This window comes from Scyliorhinus canicula, chromosome 17 (assembly GCF_902713615.1).
Source record: "Scyliorhinus canicula chromosome 17, sScyCan1.1, whole genome shotgun sequence".
NCBI classification, from domain to species: Eukaryota; Metazoa; Chordata; class Chondrichthyes; order Carcharhiniformes; family Scyliorhinidae; genus Scyliorhinus; species Scyliorhinus canicula.
Window position 1 is genome coordinate 131,332,163 of NC_052162.1, and position 21,119 is coordinate 131,353,281.

The 21,119-nt window shown below is 48.4% G+C and overlaps 1 protein-coding gene and 1 long non-coding RNA gene across 2 annotated transcripts in view; both read right to left on the minus strand.

The window, feature by feature from the left end:
- Window positions 1–20,640, minus strand: part of LOC119951929 (zinc finger protein 420-like) — a 98,845-nt gene extending 78,205 nt beyond the window's left edge. Inside the window, exons 1-4 of the mRNA XM_038775320.1 lie at window positions 20,585–20,640; window positions 18,927–19,057; window positions 18,706–18,821; window positions 14,778–15,427 (exon numbers count right to left, since the gene is read on the minus strand). Coding sequence (XP_038631248.1) covers window positions 14,778–15,292 — 515 coding nt within the window. The 5' untranslated portion in view covers window positions 15,293–15,427; window positions 18,706–18,821; window positions 18,927–19,057; window positions 20,585–20,640. The remainder of the gene's footprint in view (window positions 1–14,777; window positions 15,428–18,705; window positions 18,822–18,926; window positions 19,058–20,584) is intronic.
- Window positions 6,741–8,039, minus strand: LOC119951938. Its single transcript, XR_005457718.1, has 2 exons — window positions 7,127–8,039; window positions 6,741–6,988 (listed from the first exon to the last, which is right to left on the minus strand). It is a non-coding gene; the product is annotated as an uncharacterized LOC119951938 (long non-coding RNA).
- Window positions 20,641–21,119: the final 479 nt, after the last annotated feature.

The window sequence follows — 21,119 nt, forward strand, 5'->3', positions numbered from 1 at the left end:
TTGCGTCCAATCCAGAGTGGAACACCTGTCCCACCCACCCCCTTCTCAGGCGAACCTGGTCCACTACCTTCAAATGGGTCTCCTGTAACATTGCTACATCAGCCTTCAGTCCCTTCAGGTGTGAGAATACCCTTGATCTCTTGACCGGCCCATTCAACCCCCTCACGTTCCAAGTGATCAGCCGGGTCGCGGGACGACCCGCCCCCTTCCCCTGCCGATTAGCCATGTCCTGTTCCCTGCTCGCCCCGGGTCGACCCTCCCCTCCTGACCCGCTCCCCATGGCGATGTCCCCCTCCCCCCACCTCTCCAGTCCTCCACTTCCCGTTTCTGGTCTTTCCAGCAGCAACCCGGTGTCCCTCCCTAACCCCCCTCCCCCCCCCCCCCCAGGCTAGGACCCCTCCTAGCCGCGATGTACCCTCCATCGTACTCCCGTAAGTCAGCTGGTTCACGCTGACCCGGCTGCTCCTGCCACACTCCGACTCCCCCCGGCTCGGGGGGGGGGAGCCTCCCCCCCCTTGCCACTCCTCCCTGGCCCCGCTCCAGCGCGGGAAAGGTCGCCATTGCTAGCCACGCCCCGCACTCCTCCCCTCCCCCCCTCCTCTGCCCCACGCGCGGGAAAACAGAGGAAAGCCCGCGCTTTCGCCCTGCCACACCCCACCCCGCCATCTTCAGCTCCACCCCCGTCCCCGTCCATGCCTGTAAAAGAACCCCCCCTAGGGGCCCATATCCCCGATCTGCTCTCACCCCCCCGTCCCACCTCCCCAACCTAACATTATAAATAACAGATAAATAACAAATAACGATGTACTTAACAGTCGCCCTCTACCAAACAGCATAAATAACCATAAATAACCATGAATAACCACAATAACAATAACTAAGGGAAGTTGGCAAAGGGGGAAAAAACATCAGAAGAAAAACCACAGCAAGAGTTCAAAATCCAAACAGAGAATTCAGCTGAAAGTACCCGAGCGGCTACGGCCGCCAAGTATCCCCTGGGTCTAATTCGAGTCCAGTTTCTCTTCCTGTACAAAGGCCCACGCCTCCTCTGGGGACTCAAAATAGTGGTGTTGGTTCCTGTAGGTGACCCACAAGCGCGCTGGCTGCAGCATTCCGAACCTGATCCGTTTTGCATGTAGCACCGCCTTCGTCCGGTTGTACCGGGCCCGCCGCTTTGCCACCTCCGCACTCCAGTCCTGGTAGACCCTCACCGTCGAATTCTCCCACTTGCTGCTCCTTTCCCTCTTGGCCCACTCCAGCACTCTCTCACGGTCGCTGAGTCGCTGGAACCGCACCAGCACCGCCCTCGGGGGCTCATTTGCTCTTGGCCTCCTAGCCATGACCCTGTAGGCCTCTTCCAGCTCCAGGGGCGAGGGGACGGCCCCTGCCCCCATCAGGGAGCTCAGCATTTCTGCTACATATCCCGGGAGGTCTGACCCCTCCAGGCCTTCTGCCAGGCCCAGGATCCTCAGGTTCTTCCGCCTCATTCGGGTATCCAGCTCCTCAAAACGGCTCTGCCATTTCAGGTGGAGTGCCTCGTGCACCTCTACCTTTCCCACGAGGACCGTGGCCTCCTCCTCCCTCACAGTCATCTCCTGTTGCAGCTCCCGAATCGACGCCTCTTGGGTCGCCTGGGCTCCCATCAGCCTGGTGGTCGTCGCATTCATTGACTCCAAGAGCTCCATTTTCAGCTCCGTAAAGAAGCGCAGGAGAGCGGCCTGCTGCTCATCCGCCCATTTCCTCCATTCCTCGGGTGCGCCACCGGCCGCCATTTTGGTCTTCTTCCCCCGCTTTTTTTTGGGAGCTGCTGTTGCTTTCTTTACCACCCCACTCCGGGTACCGACCATAAAGTTGGTCTGGTTCTCTTCAGGGAGCCTTCCCCCACCGGGATTTGTCCTTACAGCGCCGTTGGGGCCCTCCAATCGGCCCGAAAACACCTTTGTAGCAGGAGCAGCCAAACGTGCGACTTAGCTGGTCATAGCCGCAACCGGAAGTCACATTCTCCCTGTGTTTGCGTGGGTTTCGCCCCCACAACCCAAAGATGTGCCGGGTAGGTGGATTGGCCACGCTAAATTGCCCCTTAATTTGAAAAAAAAAAAAAAACTGGGTACTCTAAATTATTATTTTTTTAAATCACAGTCGCAATTACTACCCCCTTTTCACACCTATACTTGGTTTGTCCTGCCCACCAGGCCTTCTGCTCAGCCGTGGGTGCGTCTGGGTTGTATCCTTTCTCCCTCATCTTTGCAATGAACTTACTATTGTGGGTTACTGGGCAGCACGGTGGCCTAGTGGTTAGCACAACCGCCTCACGGCGCTGAGGTCCCAGGTTCGATCCCGGCTCTGGGTCACTGTCCGTGTGGAGTTTGCACATTCTCCCCGTGTCTGCGTGGGTTTCACCCCCACAGCCCAAAAATGTGCAGAGTAGGTGGATTGGCCACGCTAAATTGCCCCTTAATTGGAAAAAATAATTGGGTACTCTAAATTTATAAAAAAAAAAAAAAAAACTATTGTGGGTTACAATTATCTGCACGATCGATCCCTTGGGCTCCCATCTATCTTGCTCTACCTTGCTCTTGTCTGTTTTATCGGATCCGGCCATCTCTGCCGTTCACATACACACACACCACTCCTGTGAAGTTCATCCTTCTCGGCTCTATCCTCTCACGGTTACTCCTGTGGCTATTCCTTTCCCACACTAGGAGAACTCCTTCCAACTCTTTCTCCTGTGGTATTTTGTCCTACGTGTTTTTACTTTTGACCAGGCACTTCAACCTCCAGAGCAAGTTCCTTAACAAATTTTCCTTAACTACCCGATCCCACACCCCGGATTCCCTCAACGATTTTCACTCCTCCTCATGCAGTCAGACTCTTCCTCCGTTTCGTTCTTTGGAATCGCAACTTACGGTCGACCAACGACTAACGTGAAATCGCTCCGTAATTATGGGTGTTAGATAAAAACACTCACCCGATTTTGAGCCACATAGTCGCCGAGTGTTGGAGGGAAGAAATACTCAGTCTTTTCTCGACCGCGTGGAGTTGTAGAAAGTTGCTTTATTTGAAATTGCTGAGTGCACACAGGAGAGACAAATTCTGCTGCTACCCTTAGCTCGCAAAAGTCAGCTCTGATCATATTCAAAGTTACATGCATATATACTTAAAGTTCTTTCAGAGTTACAAGTAGGCATTGATGTAATCAATTCATTCGGAATAATACAAGGTGATCAGCATGCATATTTTCTGGGCCCTTTAATGGGAAAACGATCAACTAATACAATGCTTCTTTACAATCTCCTGGATTCTGTTCAACATATACCTGAACTCCTTGATGGGGTGTTAATGTGTTTTTATTCCCTGCTCTGGGCTGGACAATGAATCTCTTACAGACAGGCTGGAGCCATGGTTTCTGTGACGTGGGTCCCCATTCTTATCCTAATGCCCTGTAGGATGATTGAATTATCCCGAGTGCAGGTGACTTTTCTTTTAAGGTTCAACATTTAACCCCTTGCCTACTGGTTTTTCCCATGACCTGTGCTGCTATAATACTTGAGACATCTTTATTATTACTTATATCAATTCTTTGATACATACAGCAATTTCTTCCATTAACGCTCAACTGTTTCTTCAACTATATTTCCAAATTAGATTCATGGCCTCATGTTATTTTGGCCTCTGAGCCCCTGAACTCTGGCGGTGTAATAATGTTTTTTTTTTTAATTTAGATTAGCCAATTATTTTTTCCAATTAAGGGGCAATTTAGCGTGTCCAATCCACCTACTCTGCACATTTTTGGGTTGTGGGGGCGAAACCCACGCAGACACGGGGAGAACGTGCAAACTCCACACGGACAGTGACCCAGAGCCGGGATCGAACCTGGGACCTCAGCGCCGTGAGGCGGTTGTGCTAACCACTAGGCCACCGTGCTGCCCTGCGGTGTAATAATGTTGATGAATGGCAATTGGTTGGCAAGTGGACCAGGTCATTCATCATAAATAATGGATAAAAGCAAATTACTGCGGATGCTGGAATCTGAAACCAAAGAGAAAATGCTGGAAAATCTCAGCAAGTCTGGCAGCATCTGTAGGGAGAGAAAATAGCTAACGTTTCCAGTCCGATGACTCTTTGTTAAAGCTAACAGACAGAGAAAGTGGGAAGTATTTATACTGTGGAGTGAGAATGAAAGATGAGTATCGCCACAGAAACCCAGGGAAACAGGGTGCCAATAACCACAGATATCAAGGGGAAAGAGTGCTAATGGCAGTCCCCAGAGAGGATAAAAGGTGTGAAAGGCCAAACAGCAGAGAAACTAACATAGATAGAAGTTACAGTGCAGAAGGAGGCTATTCGGCCCATCGAGTCTCCTCTGGCTCTTGGAAAGAGCACCCCACCCAAGGTCCACACCCCCACCCTATCCCATAACCCAGTAAGGGAAATTTTGGACACTAAGGGCAATTTAGCATGGCCAATCTACCTAACCTGCACATCTTTGCACTGTGGGAGGAAACCGGAGCACCCGGAGGAAACCCACGCGCACACGGGGAGAAAGTGCAGACTCCGTACAGTTCATCAGAGGGTAAACTGTGACAGATGTAATGTGGGGGGAGGGGAAGAGGGAAGCAAAGGGGAGAAAGGGTAAAGAAAGGTAGATAAGATGGGGGGGGGGTTTAAATATATATTAAGAAAGACAAGAAAGAAAGAAATGGTAAAAGACAGTTAAAATGAAATGGGATGAAAATAAATGGGTTGAGGTGGAGTACAGCTAATCATCTGAAGTTGTTGTTGAGACCAGAAGGCAGTAGTGTGCCTAACTGGAAGATGAGATGTTGTTCCGCCAGTTTGCGTTGAGCTTCACTGGAACATTGCAGCAGGCCAAGGACAGACATGTGGGCATGGGAGCAGGGTCTTTTGTTAAAATGGCAAGCAACGGGAAGGTCAGGGTTCTGAATGTGCACAGACCGAAGATGCTCAGCAAAGCGATCACCCAGTCTGCCTTTGGTCTCTCCGATACAGAGGAGACCACATTGGGAGCAGCGAATGCAATAGGCCAAATTGGAAGAGATGCAAGTGAAACGCTGCTTAACCTGGAATGAGTGTTTTGGGCCTGGGATGTTAAGCATGGAAGAGGTAAAGGGGCAGGTGTTGCACCTTCTGCGATTGCATGGGAAGGTGCCATGAGTGATGGGAGAGGTACTGGGTATGGTGGAGGAGTGGACTAGATTATCTCGGAGGGAACAGTCTCCGTGGAATGCTGACAGAGGGAGTGAAGGGAAGATGTGTTTGGTGGTGGCATCACGCTGGAGTTGGTGAAAATGGCGGAGGATTATGCGTTGCACACAGAGGCTGGTGGGGTGAAATGTGAGAACGAGGGGGACTCTATCCTTGTTCTGGGAGGGAGTGGAGGGGGCGAGGGTAGTGGCGCAGGAGATGGACCGCACACCGTTGAGGGCCCTGTCAACAACTGTAGGTGGGAAATCATGGTGGAGGAAGAAGGAACACATTTTCAAAGCACCATTTTGGAAAGTGGCATCTTCGGAACAAATGCGACGGAGGCGAAGGAGCTGAGAGAAAGGGATGGAGTCCTTACAGATAGTCCAGATAGCTGTGGGAGTCAGTGGGCTTGTAGTAGAAAGATCATTCATCTTCTCTTTCCATGTCGATGTTTGTTAAAGATATAGAGCTTGATAGCTCCGTATTTTGTATCTATTTTCGATATTTATTTGGACAATATTTCACTTTTCTGCCCTAACTGTAGTTAAGGTAACATTCCTTGTCTTTAGCGGGGAGTCAAATTCTGATGCTATCAGCCGTTAAAATTCCCAGTGTCTTGTTTCAATCCCTCCATAGCTCAGGACCCACACAATAATCTTGTGCACAATCAGGTTCAAGCCAGATTCCTGACCCAGGGGCATTGTAAGACCTGTGGATAGAAAGAACTGCTCATTTGTACACAAATGGTGAAAGTTTTACTTGCATATCTGTATAATTTGGTTCCTAATTTTATTGATGTCCACCCCAGCACTCCCAATTTGCCACACGATACCAAAAAGAGTCACCGTTCACTGGTTCTGACCTTCAATGGCGGCATCTTTACCCAGTATCCCCGCGGTAGTGAATGTCCTTTATTCCACCACAGGAGAGCAGTGCGCAAGCGCAATACCGCCCGGTGTTTGGAGCATGCGCAGTGATGGTGATGGCGAGTCTCTTTTCTGTCGTATCTCCAAACTGGTGAAGATGCAGAAACGCGGAGGGAGCGATGGAGCCGGCAGGCGGATGGACAGGGTTTCCTTGACCATCAAATCCTGGGTTAGGACTCAAATCCAGAGCTTCTGCCTCAGAGGCAGGGACACTACCCACTGCTCCACAAGCCCCCTCCCCCTCCCCAGTTTATTCATCCAATTGTATAAAATACACCCTCTCCCCCACTTCACCCCTTCCTTCCCTCACCCAATACATGTCTTCATCGTTTCCCATAGAGGTCAGAATCTTGTGTGCGCCCAGACCGGGTTGCAGGTTCCTTTCCCTGAAGGACATCAGTGAACCAGTTGTTTTTTATGACTGTAAGAGGTCATAAAAGGTTGAGTAAAAGGGGTAAAGATCCAACACCCCTGCATTAAGAGTAAAAGCACATGTTGGTTAAATGCTTCTACTTCAAGGTTGTAATATCAGCAGCAATTGCCAGCAAGGGTGTTTACTTGATAAGGAGAACAGACAGGTTTCTAGCTAAGAGATTACAAACAAGCTTTGCGGAGAAATTTTAATAATAAGCCTACATATACAAGATGGAATTTTAAACAATGTTCTATGTACTGAATAACCAGAGAAGTATCTATCTTGGAGCAGAGAGCTGTGTTAGAATGTTCACCTTGTGATTGCTGTGCTGGAACTATGTTAGAGCTGAGAGCTGTATCGGGGAAAGGGCTCCTCCAGAGGTTTCTCAGGAGAAGGGCCTCTTCTGCACTGTGTTATTCTGTGATTCTGAGACCAAGGTCTTCCATGACCAGTGAGCACCGCGGGGGCTGGAGAGGGAGCACATGGTCCCCATCGACATGACTAAGACCTTCCATGAACAATCGGCACCGTGGGGGCTGGAGAAGGAGCACATGGTCCCCATCGACATGACTGAGACCTTCCATGACCAGTGAGCACCGCGGGGACTGGAGAAGGAGCACATGGTCCCCATCGACATGACTGAGACCTTCCATGACCAGTGAGCACCGCGGGGGCTGGAGAGGGAGCACATGGTCCCCATCGACATGACTGAGACCTTCCATGAACAATCGGCACCGTGGGGACTGGAGCACTTTATTTCTCCCCAGAACCACGTTAGGATTTGAAGTTTGTAACTTTCCTTTGGGCGTTTTGCTTTCTCTTTACAGGGTTTCTCCCCATTCATTTGATTAGACTGTTTAATTTGTTAATTTGACCCAAATTTAGTTACTCAAAAGAGTGTAAAGGGGAAATGTATTGTTGACAGCTCCCCAAGTAAAAGAGAATGTGGAACATGGTTCACAGCGAGGGTTTGAAGGTGAACAGCACAAATACATTAAAGGGGAAGTTAGATACATACATGAGGGAGAAAGGAATTGGAGATGCTGATGCGGGGAGATGAAGAGGGGTGGGTGGAGGCTCATGTGGAGCATAAATACTGACGCAGACCAATTGAGCCGACTGGCCTGGCCCTGTGCTGTAGACTCAATGGAACAGAGACAAATGTATTTATTTGAGATCTGCCTGTAGTGGTAGATGCAGAGTCTATCAAATAAATTCAGGTCAGTCGTAAGGGTCAGGTTGTTGTGATCTCACTGAAAGAGTGTGGATCAGTCGCAGCATCTGGGTTAAGATGAACATTCATCTTCTGGAAGCCCTTGTGTTGCTGGTGACAATGTGCGGCTGTGGAAGCTCACCATCAAGAGTAACGACAGGGGCAGCACTGTGGCGCAGTGGTTAGCACTGCTGCCTCACGGCACCGAGGTCCCAAGTTCGATCCCGGCTCTGGGTCTCTGTCCGTGTGGAGTTTGCACAGTCTCCCCGTGTTTGCCTGGGTTTCGCGCCCACAACCCAAAGAGGTGCAGGGTAGGTCGATTAGCCATGCTAAATTTCCCCTTAATTGGGAAAAGTGAATTGGGAACTCCAATTTTTAAAAAAATTAGCAAGGGCAACATTTTGGCACCCCAGATGGGACCCAATTAGCATTAACGATTGTTGCTCCGACAGATCCCACAAATCTAATTTAAAATCAGAAACCACATATTACGTATTGAACAAATCGCTAATTTCGGGTTGTGCTAATAGCATGCGTTATTAACAGGGAGAATAGGGTATACTCAGTTAGTTTGCACTCAAACTCAGAGGGTTTCGGACTTGAAAATAGCCTGTAAGCCGTACCCATAATTCAATCGACTCCCTACCTCCCTGTAGTCAGAGAGGACCAACCGGAATTCGCAGGTAGCAAAGTGTCCCGTATGAGAGGAGAAAATGAGGGAATATATAAAGAGGAAAGGATGGCCCCTATGGGCAGCATATTGTGAGGATACAGAGACAGGTCCTGGAGCAATAGGATGAACTTATTGGGAGGACCTGAATAAAGTGCAGGGAAAGTGTGTGCTAAAGTATGAGAAAGCGATAGCGGTAATGTGCTGCTTGGCTCAACTAGTGGGAACCGAGGAGGTCCTAGCGACCGTTCCCATGCAACTAGCAGACGGAAAAGAGGAAGTAAGGAAATCACAGGAGCAGATAGAAGCATTAAGAGAGGAAATAAAGCATTTAAACGAAGCACATCAGCAGGAGTTAATTGAAGTAGCAAATGCCTGGAAAGGAGAAGTAGGGAAGGTAAGCAGCACATGGCAGGGAGAGGTAGATAGAATAAAGAACGAATGGCAAGGAGACGCAGATGGAGGGAAAAGCGCCTGGGAAATATAAGTCGATAGGCTAAACAACGTACACCAGCAGGAGATAGCAAAGCTGCAGGAGAAGATAACAAAATTAAAACAGGAAGGGCAAAAGGAGGTGGCAAAATTAAAAGATGAGAGGCAGGAGGAGGTAAAGAAATTAAAAGAGGAACAGCAGACAGAGATGAAAAGATTACAAAGGAGCAGCAGGAGAGATTTGATCAAATGGGAGCTGAAAAAGTCAAGGAGATCAGTGATCTAAAACGTTCAAACCAGGCTAACGTGGTCCATTTAGGCAGCTTTCAAACTCAATGTGAAGAAGCTTACCAAGACACCCAACGGGCCGCTGTGGTAAGAGATGAAGCCGAGCAGAAGGTCACCCGCTTAGAAGCGAAGTGCATCAACCTGCAGGCAGCATTAAAAGTGCTCCGTCAGACCAGTCAGGAACAGCGACAAGCGACCGCTGACCATTCTAACCGCCAGCTCAAAATTAATAAATTAAAATCATTGCTCTCGGACCAAGATGGTTTTATGTGTACCTTCCGAACAGTTGACGTCGGAGAGGAAAGATTGGGCAGATCTTCATGAAAGGGCAAAAATGTACGTCACGAAGACCGAGAGTTGGGACTCCCGGCAGCAACCTCCAGAAATAACTAGACTGAACGCGGCACAACTAACCACAGAGAAAGTTGTACCCGTTAAACCACTGGATTCACCCCCAGTGCCAATGCACCCAGTCATCACCGAAAGGAGGGTAAGGGATAGCCTAAGCTCGGCAATTACCTATACAACTCCGCTTACAGTGGCCCAGTTCAGTGATGCCTTTTTTGATTTGATTTATTATTGTCGCATGTATTAGTATACAGTTGTGGTAGTCACCACTGTTGTATTTTTTTATTTTTATAAATTTAGATTACCCAATTATTTTTTCCAATTAAGGGGCAATTTAGCGTGGCCAATCCACCTGCCCTGCACATCTTTGGGTTCTGGGGCCGAAACCCACGCAAACACTGGGAGAATGTGCAAACTGCACACGGACAGCGACCCAGAGCCAGGATCGAACCTGGGATCTTGGCACCGTGAGGCTGCAGTGCTACCTACTGAGCCACCATGCTGCCCTCCTTGAATAACCGTGAGGTAAAATTTGATCCTTGATCCAATTGTATTTCTGTGGGTAGCCCATATCTAGTAAAATATTTAAGTAACTCCTCGACAATCTTTTTAGCTGTAATATTGCGTACTGGAATAGCCTCTGGAAACCTAATAGACACATTCATTATAGTCAAAAGATATTGATTCCCACTTTTCATTTTCGGAAGTGGTCCTACGCAATCAATTAAGACGCTTGTAAAAGGTTCCTCAAATGCTGGAAGGGATATTAAGGGCGCTGGTTTTATCACCGCTTGAGACGCGTTTGTTACTGGCATAGGGTCAGCTTACATCCACCAGCGCGACTTAGAAGGGGCTACCCTCGACCTTGCGGCGACCAAGAAGCTAGCAGTCTCACTCACGGTCGCCTCCCGCAATGTACAGGCGTATGCCCCCGACCGCACGGCCCACCCCTCCTGGGCATCGTGGACCCCACCAGCGGCCGCCCCCAGCCAACCCCCAGGCCTGCACCACGCGGCAGCCAGCCAACCCCAAGGGAGCAAAGTGCTACTTCTGCGGACAGACAAAAACATCCCTGGCAGCGCTGCCCGGCGCAGAGCGAACTCTGCAAGGCCTGCGGGAAGAAAGGACATTTCGCTGCTGTGTGCTAGGGCCCGCTCGATCGCTGCGATTATCCCTGCACCCCCCACGTGCAACCCGTGGGCGCCATCTTCTTTGCCTCAGATCACGTGCAGCCCATGGGCGACGCCATCTTGCCTCCCTCAGGACACGTGCGGCCCATGGGTGCCGCCATCTTTAACACCGCCCGCCACATGCGCCCCATGGGCACTGCCATCTTACCCGCCTCAGGACCCCTGCTCATCAGGTACCTCATCGGGCCGCTCATTGCCTGCAACTGCCGCCTACCAGCCTCGACTCGGCTCCATCACGATCGACCAGTCCCGACTGCACAACCTCGCGACAGTGAAGGTCGATGGGCACAAGACATCATGTCTTCTGGACTCCGGGAGCACTGAGAGCTTTATCCACCCCGATACGGTAAGGCGCTGCTCCCTCACGGTACACCCCATTACCCAGAAAATCTCCCCGGAACTCCGGATCCCACTCCGTGGCGATCCGGGGGTACTTCACCGCCACCGTCATCAAAGCCCTCAACACCACCTTCGCTCTGTTCAGTTTCCCCGCCTTGGTCCCACCCAGGGATGAAGATGAGTTTGACACGCTCCCGGAGTCACCGACGCCTGCATCGCCACCTGGACTTCGGCGCTCGCAACGACTGATCAAGGCGCCCGATCGTCTGAATTTGTAAACATTTCCTAAAATGTTCAAACACCTGCATGTAAATAGCCCTCCTCCATCCCCGCTGGACTCTTTTTAACAGGGTGTGAAGGTGGTAGTCACCACTGTTGTATTATATATATCGCATATGAGGTGTCTTACGGTAAGGCCCCTGTACTACAGGTATGGGGTAGATCACTGCCTGCTGGCTCCGCCCAGTAGGCGGAGTATAAATGTGTGGGCTCTCCGAGCTGCAGCCATTTCGGCAGCAGCTGCAGGAGGCTACACCTCTCTGCGTAATAAAGCCTCGATTACACCCTACTCTCGTCGCGTCGTAATTGATAGTGCATCAACAGTGAAAAGTATTGTTTCTTGCATGCTGTACAAACAATGCATACCTTACATAGGGAACAAAGGAGAGACTGCAGAATATAATGTTATAGTTATAGCAAGGTGTCGAGACAAGATCAACTTAATACCAGGTAGGTCCATTCAAAAGTCTGATGGCAGCAGGGAAGAAACTGTTCTTGAGTCGGTTGAGCCTGCAGTCAAATCACCACTTTTGAGCCTACTGCAGACCCACACTGCTTCTTTGAGATTAGACAGCAGAAAATAATGTATGAGCTAGACGAAAGGGAGGAAGGAAAGCTCATAGTAATGTGCCTTAGACCGTCAGTCAGGTCAATATTACCATCACCCCAAAACGTGGGACAAGGAACTTCAGAGGACATGAACATAAGTACTACGAGCAGGAGTAGGCCATGTGGCCCCTCAAGCCTGCTCCGCCATTCAATGAGATCATGGATGATCTTTTTATGGACTCAGCTCCACTTTCCGGCCCGAACACCATAACCCTTAATCCCTTTATTCTTCAAAAAACTATCTTTATCTTAAAAACATTTAATGAAGGAGCCTCAACTGCTTCACTGGGCAAGGAATTCCATAGATTCACAACCCTTTGGGTGAAGAAGTTCCTCCTAAACTCAGTCCTAAATCTACTTCCCCTTATTTTGAGGCTATGCCCCCTAGTTCTGCTTTCACCCGCCAGTGGAAACAACCTGCCCGTATCTATCCTATCTATTCCCTTCATAATTTTATATGTTTCGATAAGATCCCCCCTCATCCTTCTAAATTCCAACGAGTATAGTCCCAGTCTACTCAATCTCTCCTCGTAATCCAACCCCTTCAGCTCTGGGATTAACCTAGTGAATCTGCTCTGCACACCCTCCAGTGCCAGTACATCCTTTCTCAGGTAAGGAGACCAAAACTGAACACAATACTCCAGGTGTGGCCTCACTAACACCTTATACAATTGCAGCATAACCTCCCGAGTCTTAAACACCATCCGTCTCGCAATGAAGGACAAAATTCCATTTGCCTTCTTAATCACCTGCTGCACCTGTAAACCAACTTTTTGCGACTCATGCACTAGCACACCCAGGTCTCTCTGCACAGCAGCATATTTTAATATTTTGCCATTTAAATAATAATCCCTTTTGCTGTTATTCCTACCAAAATGGATAACCTCACATTTGTCAACATTGTATTCCATCTGCCAGACCCTAGCCCATTCACTTAACCTATCCAAATCCCTCTGCAGACTTCCAGTATCCTCTGCACTTTTTGCTTTACCACTCATCTTAGTGTCGTTTGCAAACTTGGACACATTGCCCTTGGTCCCCAACTCCAAATCATCGATGTAAATTGTGAACAATTGTGGGCCCAACACTGATCCCTGAGCGACACCACTAGCTACTGATTGCCAACCAGAGAAAAAACCATTAATCCCCACTCTTTGCTTTCTATTAATTAACCAATCCTCTATCCAAGCTACTACTTTACCCTTAATGCCATGCATCTTTATCTTATGCAGCAACCTTTTGTGTGGCACCTTGTCAAAGGCTTTCTGGAAATCCAGATATACCACATCCATTGGCTCCCCATTATCTACCGCACTGGTAATGTCCTCAAAAAATTCCACTAAATTAGTTAGGCACGACCTGCCCTTTATGAACCCATGCTTCGTCTGCCCAATGGGACAATTTCCATCCAGATGCCTCGCTATTTCTTCCTTGATGATAGATTCCAGCATCTTCCCTACTACCGAAGTTAATCTCACTGGCCTATAATTACCTGCTTTCTGCCGATCTCCTTTTTTTTTAAACAATGGCGTCACGTTTGCTAATTTTCAATCTGTCAGGATCACCCCAGAGTCTCGTGAATTTTGGTAAATTATCACTAGTGCATTTGCAATTTCCCTAGCCATCTCTTTTAGCACTCGGGGATGCATTCCATCAGGGCCAGGAGAAAGAGGCCATATTAACAGCAGTACGATACAATAAGGGGGATCCTGTAGACGGTTTAAACAAATGTCGGCAAAGGAAAGGCGAACATCCGCCCGCCTTTGCGGGTCGGCTCTGGATTCAGTTTCAAGGAGTGTATGGAGGCTTACAGCACTCCGCATTAGACGAGTCCGACTCCTTCAAATGGGCACGGACGTTAGTATCCCACGCTACCGAGGCAGGCAAAAAGGCTGGCATAAATTTCGACCCTGCCGACCTCACGCACAATGAAGCATGGGTTCTTCGGCGCTGATCCAGCGTTTGGTGACAGTCAGTACAGGAACATCCACCAGCAAGTACCGATAAGAAGGCAATTATGCATCCTATGAGGGCTAACCAGGGTCCTGCATGGAGAAATTAGGGTAGAGAACCTCAGTACCCAAGGGATCCAACCCCGCCATACACGCCTCAGGGAAGGGATAGGGTAGTATGTTTTAATTGTGGACACTCAGGCCATTTTGCTGAGTCCCTCAGCATCGTACACACGACCCCCGAAATCGAGGGGGTCACGTGTAGTGACAATATCAATGCAGATATTAAGCATGCAATAACAACAGAAACGATGCTACATTTCCTCAGGCTACCACCGGAAGCGGAACCACGATGAGATGGAACCATAGACCTACATCGGTCTACTTGTCATCGGATTCACCGGACTCAGCACTCAGAACATTCCAAATCAGATTACCTTTTTATATCCAGGTTATTTATGGTTTGCGCTGCCTGAGGCAGGGGAATGTGAGGATGATGTATTATGGATACACCTCAATAAACGTATCATGTTTGGGTATAATAATCAGAGGCTTATTTACAAAAAGCCAAACGGAGGCTCAATCGAATGCTACCTGAGCTTTACCATAAAAGGGGATTGGTGCAGTTTTTCAAATAATGGGTTTCCTGCAATTGGATGTTTAGCTAATAGCCCCGCCAAAGGATTGGAACTTGGGCAGATGTGCCCTTGGACATTGAGGGGCTAAAGGGATCAAGGGAGATGGGGGAAAGGCAAATTCAGAGTATTGAACTTGATGATCAGCCATGATCATATTGAATGGTGGAACAGGCTCGAAGGGCCGAATGGCCTCCTCCTGCTTCTATTTTCTACGTGTCTCTGCCGGTGGGATGAATCTCTGAATCCTTTCCCACACATGGAGCAGTAAACGGCTTCTCCCCAGTGTGAATTCGCTGATGAATCAGTAGGTTGGATGAATCTCTGAATCCTTTCCCACAGTCAGAGCAGGTGAATGGTCTCTCTCCAGTGTGAACTCGCTGGTGAGTCAGCAGGCAGAATGAATCTCTGAATCCTTTCCCACACATGGAGCAGGTGAATGGCTTCTCCCCGGTGTGAACTCGCTGGTGTCTCAGCAGGTTGGATGAATCTCCAAATCCCTTCCCACACACCGAGCAGGTGAACGGTTTCTCCCTGGTGTGAACTCGCTGGTGAGTGAGCAGATAGGATGAATCTCTGAATCCTTCCTCGCACACAGAGCAGGTATATTGCCTCTCTCCAGTGTGAACTCGCTGGTGTCTCAGCAAGTCAGGCGAAGTAGTGAATCCCTTCCCACACTGAGAGCAGATGAACGGCCTCTCCCCGGTGTGAGTGCGTCGATGATTTTCTAGCCGAGATGGGAAAGTGAATCTTTTCCCACAATCCACACATTTCCAAGGTTTCTCCATGGAGCAGGTGTCCGTGTCTCGGAGCTTTTCCAGTCACAGTGCTTGTTTTCCCCGTCCTAACAAATCGAGTTACTCTGTCAGATCTTGGATGTGAAGTTTGAGATTTCTTACTGCAAATCCTCCACTTTGAATGTCCTGTGAAAGGAGTTTACAAATGTCATCACCGTCAGTATAGCTCAGAAATTCAGAACAATTCTAGTTGCTGTGGAAAATGCTTTCCTCTCTTGTTCTCCAAAAGCTGTAAATTTCCATAGAATAGAATATACAATTCCTGCAGTGCTGAAGGAGGCCATTCGGCCCATGGGGACTGCACTGACTCTCTGAAAGAGCACCCTATCTAGGCACATTCCCCCACCCTTTCCCAATAACCCCACCTAACCTGTACATCCCTGGACTGTTGGGGGCAATTTTATCATGGCCGAGCCACCTAACTGGCACTTCTTTGGACTGTGAGGGGGAAACAAGGGCACCCGGAGGAAACCCACACAAACATGGGGAGAATGTGCAAATTCCACACAGTCACCCAAGGCTGGAATCGAACCTGAGACCCTGCCGCTGTAGGCAGCAGTGGTAACCACTGTGTCACCCCTTTTACTGGAGCCAACACATGTAACTTCCATTTGCCCCCAAAATTCCAATTAGAACTAGAAGAGGCAACAGACCAGAATGACCCAAAGGCTAATGCAGGGAAAATGGCTTTAGTCAGCGAGTAGCAGCACCAACAATCAGCTCCATTCACCCCCTGCGCAGACGCGTAGACACACGCACACACACGCAGACACATGCACACATTTCTCCTTATCTCCATCAGAAATGGGGACCCTTTATTTTGACAATCTTCCCACTCGTTCCAGAATTCCCCATGAGGAGAAACATCCTCTCTTCATGTCCCCTATCATGTTACCTCAGAATCTTATGTTTCAATATGGTCACCTCTGAACTCCAATGAGTCCAGCCCCAACCTTTCCTCACAACACAACACATTCATCCCAGGAATCAGCCCGATGATCCTCTCTAAACTGCTCCCAATACAAGAATCACCCTCCTTCGTTAAGGAGACTAAGTGTGCCCAGTACTCCAGGTACTGTGATCTGAGAGCCATCACGAAGACACGGCTGCAAGATGACAAAGGCTGGGACCTGACTATTCAAGGCTGCGTCACTTTTCAGAAGGACAGGAAGCTGGGAATATGCGGAGGGGCAGCTCTGTTAATTTTTTATTTTTTTTTATTTTATAAATTTAGATTACCCAATTATTTTTTCCAATTAAGGGGCAATTTAGTGTGGCCAATCCACCTACTCTGCACATTTTTGGGTTGTGGGGGCGAAACCCACGCAGACACGGGGAGAATATGCAAACTCCACACGGACAGTGACCCAGAGCCGGGATCGAACCTGGGACCTCAGCGCCGTGAGGCGGTTATGCTAACCACTAGGCCACCGTGCTGCCCTAGCTCTGTTAATTAAGGATGACATGAGCACAATAGAGAGAGATGATCTTAGTTCTGGAGATCAAGATGTACAATTGGATTGGGTCACGATAAAAAATGATAAAGGTCACTTGTGGGAGTAGTTTCAAGGCCCCCCTAACAGTAACCACACTGTAGAAGGGAAAATACAGGGAGGAATAATGGCTCGTGGAAAAGTACGGCAAAAATCATGGGTGATTTTATTCTCCATGTAGAATGGGCAAATTTAATTGGTAAAGGTAGCCAGACAGATTAGCTCACAGAGTGTTTTTGGGACCATTTCTTCGAGCAGCAGATGCTAGAGCTGGCCAGAGGGCAAACTATTCTCGATCACCCAATCACTGAATTGTTAGGGTGCAGAAGGCCTATTGTGTCTGCACCAAATTCTCCAAATAAGGATAATGATTTAGTGCCATTCCCTGTACCTCCCTTGACAATTTTACATCTGAAATTATTGCTCAGTACCAGGTTAAACACAGCAGCTTCTCCTGCATTTCAACTCCAGCCAAACTGATACAACAAACCAAAGGGAATTGGACAAGACCCTGGAAAGTAAATAAGCTGCAGGGAAGTAAACGAAGGGCATGGGGATGAGCCAGCATATAATAATAATCTTTATTGTCACCAGTCGGCTTACATTAATACTGCAATGAAGTTACTGTGAAAAGCCCCTCGTCACCACACTCCGGCGCCTGTTTGGGTCACACAGGGAGAATTCAGAATGCTCAATTCACCTAACAGCCCATCTTTTGGGACTTGTGGGAGGAAACCGGAGCACCCGGAGGAAACCCACGCAGACACGGGGAGAACTGATGGGCTGAATGGCCTCCAGCTGTAATGTAATCATTAACTGATTCTGTGAAGAAGCACTGTAACTGGAGGCCAGAGACTAACCTCCACAACCAGCAGCACGGTAGCATAGTGGTTAGTACTGTTGCTTCACAGCTCCAGGGTCCCAGGTTCGATTCCCGGCTTGGGTCACTGTCTGTGCGGAGTCTGCACATTCTCTCCGTGTCTGCGTGGGTTTCCGCTGGGAGCTCCGGTTTCCTACCACAAGTTCCAAAAGTTGTGCTGTTAGGTAATTTGGACATTCTGAATTCTCCCTCTGTGACCCGGACAGGCGCCGGAATGTGGCGACTAGGGGATTTTCACAGTAACTTCATTGTGACAACAAAGATTTTTTTTTTAAAAAACTCTACCATCTACTTCTCGGCGCCGAGAACACGGGTTCGATCCCAGTCCGTGTGGAGTTTGCACATTTTCCCAGTGGATGGGTCTCAGCCCCAGAACACAAAGATGTGCAGGGTAGGTGGATTGCTAAATTTTAAAAAATGATAAAATAAAATAATAAATCTACTATCAGAGGCAGAAGAAGTTAAACAATGACAGAGAGGTGATCAGAGAGGGCAGAGGCATAACAGAGCAATGGGTGAAATATGGATTCAGATCCACAGTAGCGATGAGGAGAGATTGAATAAACTGGAGACAGAGGCTGATGAGTGAATCGAGAGTTTATAAAATTATGAGGGGTGTAGATAGGGTGAACAGTTGCGTTTTCCCAAGGCAGGAATGACAATTACAAGGGGGCACAAGTTCAAGGTGAGGAGGGGATAGGTTCAGTGGAGATGTGCGAGGGATGTGCGAGGGTGGAGGTGGCCTGGAATGCACTACCAAGTGAAGTGGTTGAGGCAGATACATAAGCGACCTTTAAGACTTATCTGGATAGAGCCATGAACAGACAGGGTATAGAAGGATACAGACATTTGGTCTAGAAACAACACGTGATTGGCGCAGGCTTGGAGAGCTGAAGGGCCTGTTCCTGCGCTGTATTGTTCTTTGTTTATAAAAGGAGCCAAACCCACCCAGAGCCCTGGAACCAGAGCACAAATAACAAAGCACAACACTAAAAACTGTAAATTAAAGATGATTGCTCAATAATACTCACCTCTGGAACAATTTCACAGTTTACAAATTTAAACCCTGCTGCTGAAGCAGCAGCTCGATAGAATTCAGCAGCACTGAAATCAGAGAAAAATCACAGTCTTCAACTCTTCTAACTCTCTGTAAAAGGAGATTACCAGAGTCATGTGTCAATTGTGGTCATAAATTAAGAGAGAAACATTTTTTCTTGATTTGAGATTGCTTTGTAAATACGCCCATTCTAACCTCCTGTAAAAGGAGTTTTCAAAATCCATCTGTCAGTCCAAGATGCAAATTCATAAAAGTCAATTACTGTGGATGCTGGAACCCGAAACAAAAGAGAAAATGCTGGAAAATCTCAGCAGGTCTGGCAGCATCTGTAGGGAGAAAAAAGAGCGAACGTTTTGAGTCCGTGACTCTTTGTCAAAGCTCGTCAAAGCAAATTCATAACATTCTCTCCTTGTTTCCTGGTGTAGGATTACTTAAAATGGGACATACTTAACCCACACATACTTAATCTGACGCAGTTCAGACAAAATTCACTGAGCTGATTCCTAGCCAGGAGCTGGTTTCATGAGGAAATGTTGGGCAAGGTGTGTAACGGATTTTAGATAAGTGAGAGGTGATCTTACTGAAGCATATAAGTATTTGAGGGCAGTTTACAGGGTAAGTGCTGAAAGGATGTTTGCCCTAAATAGTGGATCTAAAACTGCAGGGGCAGTTTAAAAATAAGGGCTTAAGACAAAGATCAGGACAAAATGCTTCTCTCAGGCATAGCCTCAAAATAAGGGGAAGTAGATTTAGGACTGAGTTTAGGAGGAACTTCTTCACCCAAAGGGTTGTGAATCTATGGAATTCCTTGCCCAGTGAAGCAGTTGAGGCTCCTTCATTACATGTTTTTAAGGTAAAGATAGATAGTTTTTTGAAGAATAAAGGGATTAAGGGTTATGGTGTTCGGGCCGGAAAGTGGAGCTGAGTCCACAAAAGATCAGCCATGATCTAATTGAATGGCGGAGCAGGCTCGAGGGGCCAGATGGCCTACTCCTGCTCCTAGTTCTTATGTTATGTTCTCAGGGGACCAGTAGCTGGTGAAATTCATTCCCCCAGTGAGCAGTGGAGGCTGGGCCATGGAGTATATTCAAGGCTATGTTACACACCATTTTCTCTACAAGGGAGTCAAGGTTAGGGAGAGGAGAAAAATTGAGTTAATGATCAGATGGACCATGGGTTTATTGAATGGCAGAGCAGCCTCAATGGTTCGAATGGCCTTCTCCTGCTGCTAATTCTGATGATCTTATTATTCTGTTATTCAGATGGCCGCAGATGCACCCTGAAGCACCTACTAAAGAGGGCACCGGTAAACCGGATCTTTCAATCAACGAGTCTTATATTTTCTTTCCTGGTCACTGGAACCTTGAAGCCCCTAAGGCAGCATGGTGGCACAGTGGTTAACATTGCTGCCTCACTGCACCAGGGACCTGGGTTCAATTCAGGGCTTGGGTGACTGTTGGGTGATTGTTTGCATATTCTCCCCATTTCTGCGTGGGTTTCCTCATGCTTCTCCGGTTTCCTTCCACAGGTCAGGTGGGGATAGGGTAAAGAGTGGGCCTCGGTAGGATGCTCTTTCGAAGGGGCGGTGCAGTCTTGATGGGCTGAATGGCCTCATTCTACATTCCAGGGATTCTCTGATCAAAGATGTCAGGAGGTCCGCGCATGCGCTCTGCTCCTCGCTGATCGAAGATGGCGGCGGTGGATCTGGGCCTGGTCCCGGATAAAAGACCCGCAGCAGCAAACTCGGGACCCGCAGGCTCTTATTCCGACCCTGGGGCCTATACCGGTGTTTATAAAGCCACCGCTCCCTCCCCAATCCTGGCGCCATTCCTCCCTACGCCCCACCGACTCACCCGCCCAAAAATCCCCCTCCACACTCGCAGGGTTCCGAACAAAGTGACGGTGCGCGTGCGCCGGATAGAGCAGAACGCCTGCGCACTGGGCTCCTGTGGAGTGAATGGGGCACATTCACATCCGCGAGGGGTGCTGGGCAATATTAGCACCATTGAACCATCAAACTGAATACAAAATTACTTTGTTACCATTTGAGATGAATTAATTTTAAAATCTCAAATTGTGAATTGGTGATCTGCTACGCTCCATTTCTCAAAGTTCTCCCGTGCGACCATGCAGAGCTTTTGACGATTTTATACGATTTCCTCTTATCATCCCTCCTCTGATGTTGCTGACTCTGGCCGGGTTCAACCGCAGTCATTGGTTCCTCTCTCTTTCCCTCTCCAACCCTGATTCTGAATATTCACTGTTTTACAGAATGATACTGCACAAATCGTAATTTGGCCCATTATACCTGCACTGGCTCTTTGGAAGATCTATCCCATTAATCCCACAGCCCTGCTGGCAGTCAGAACAAGGTATATCGGCTGTTGT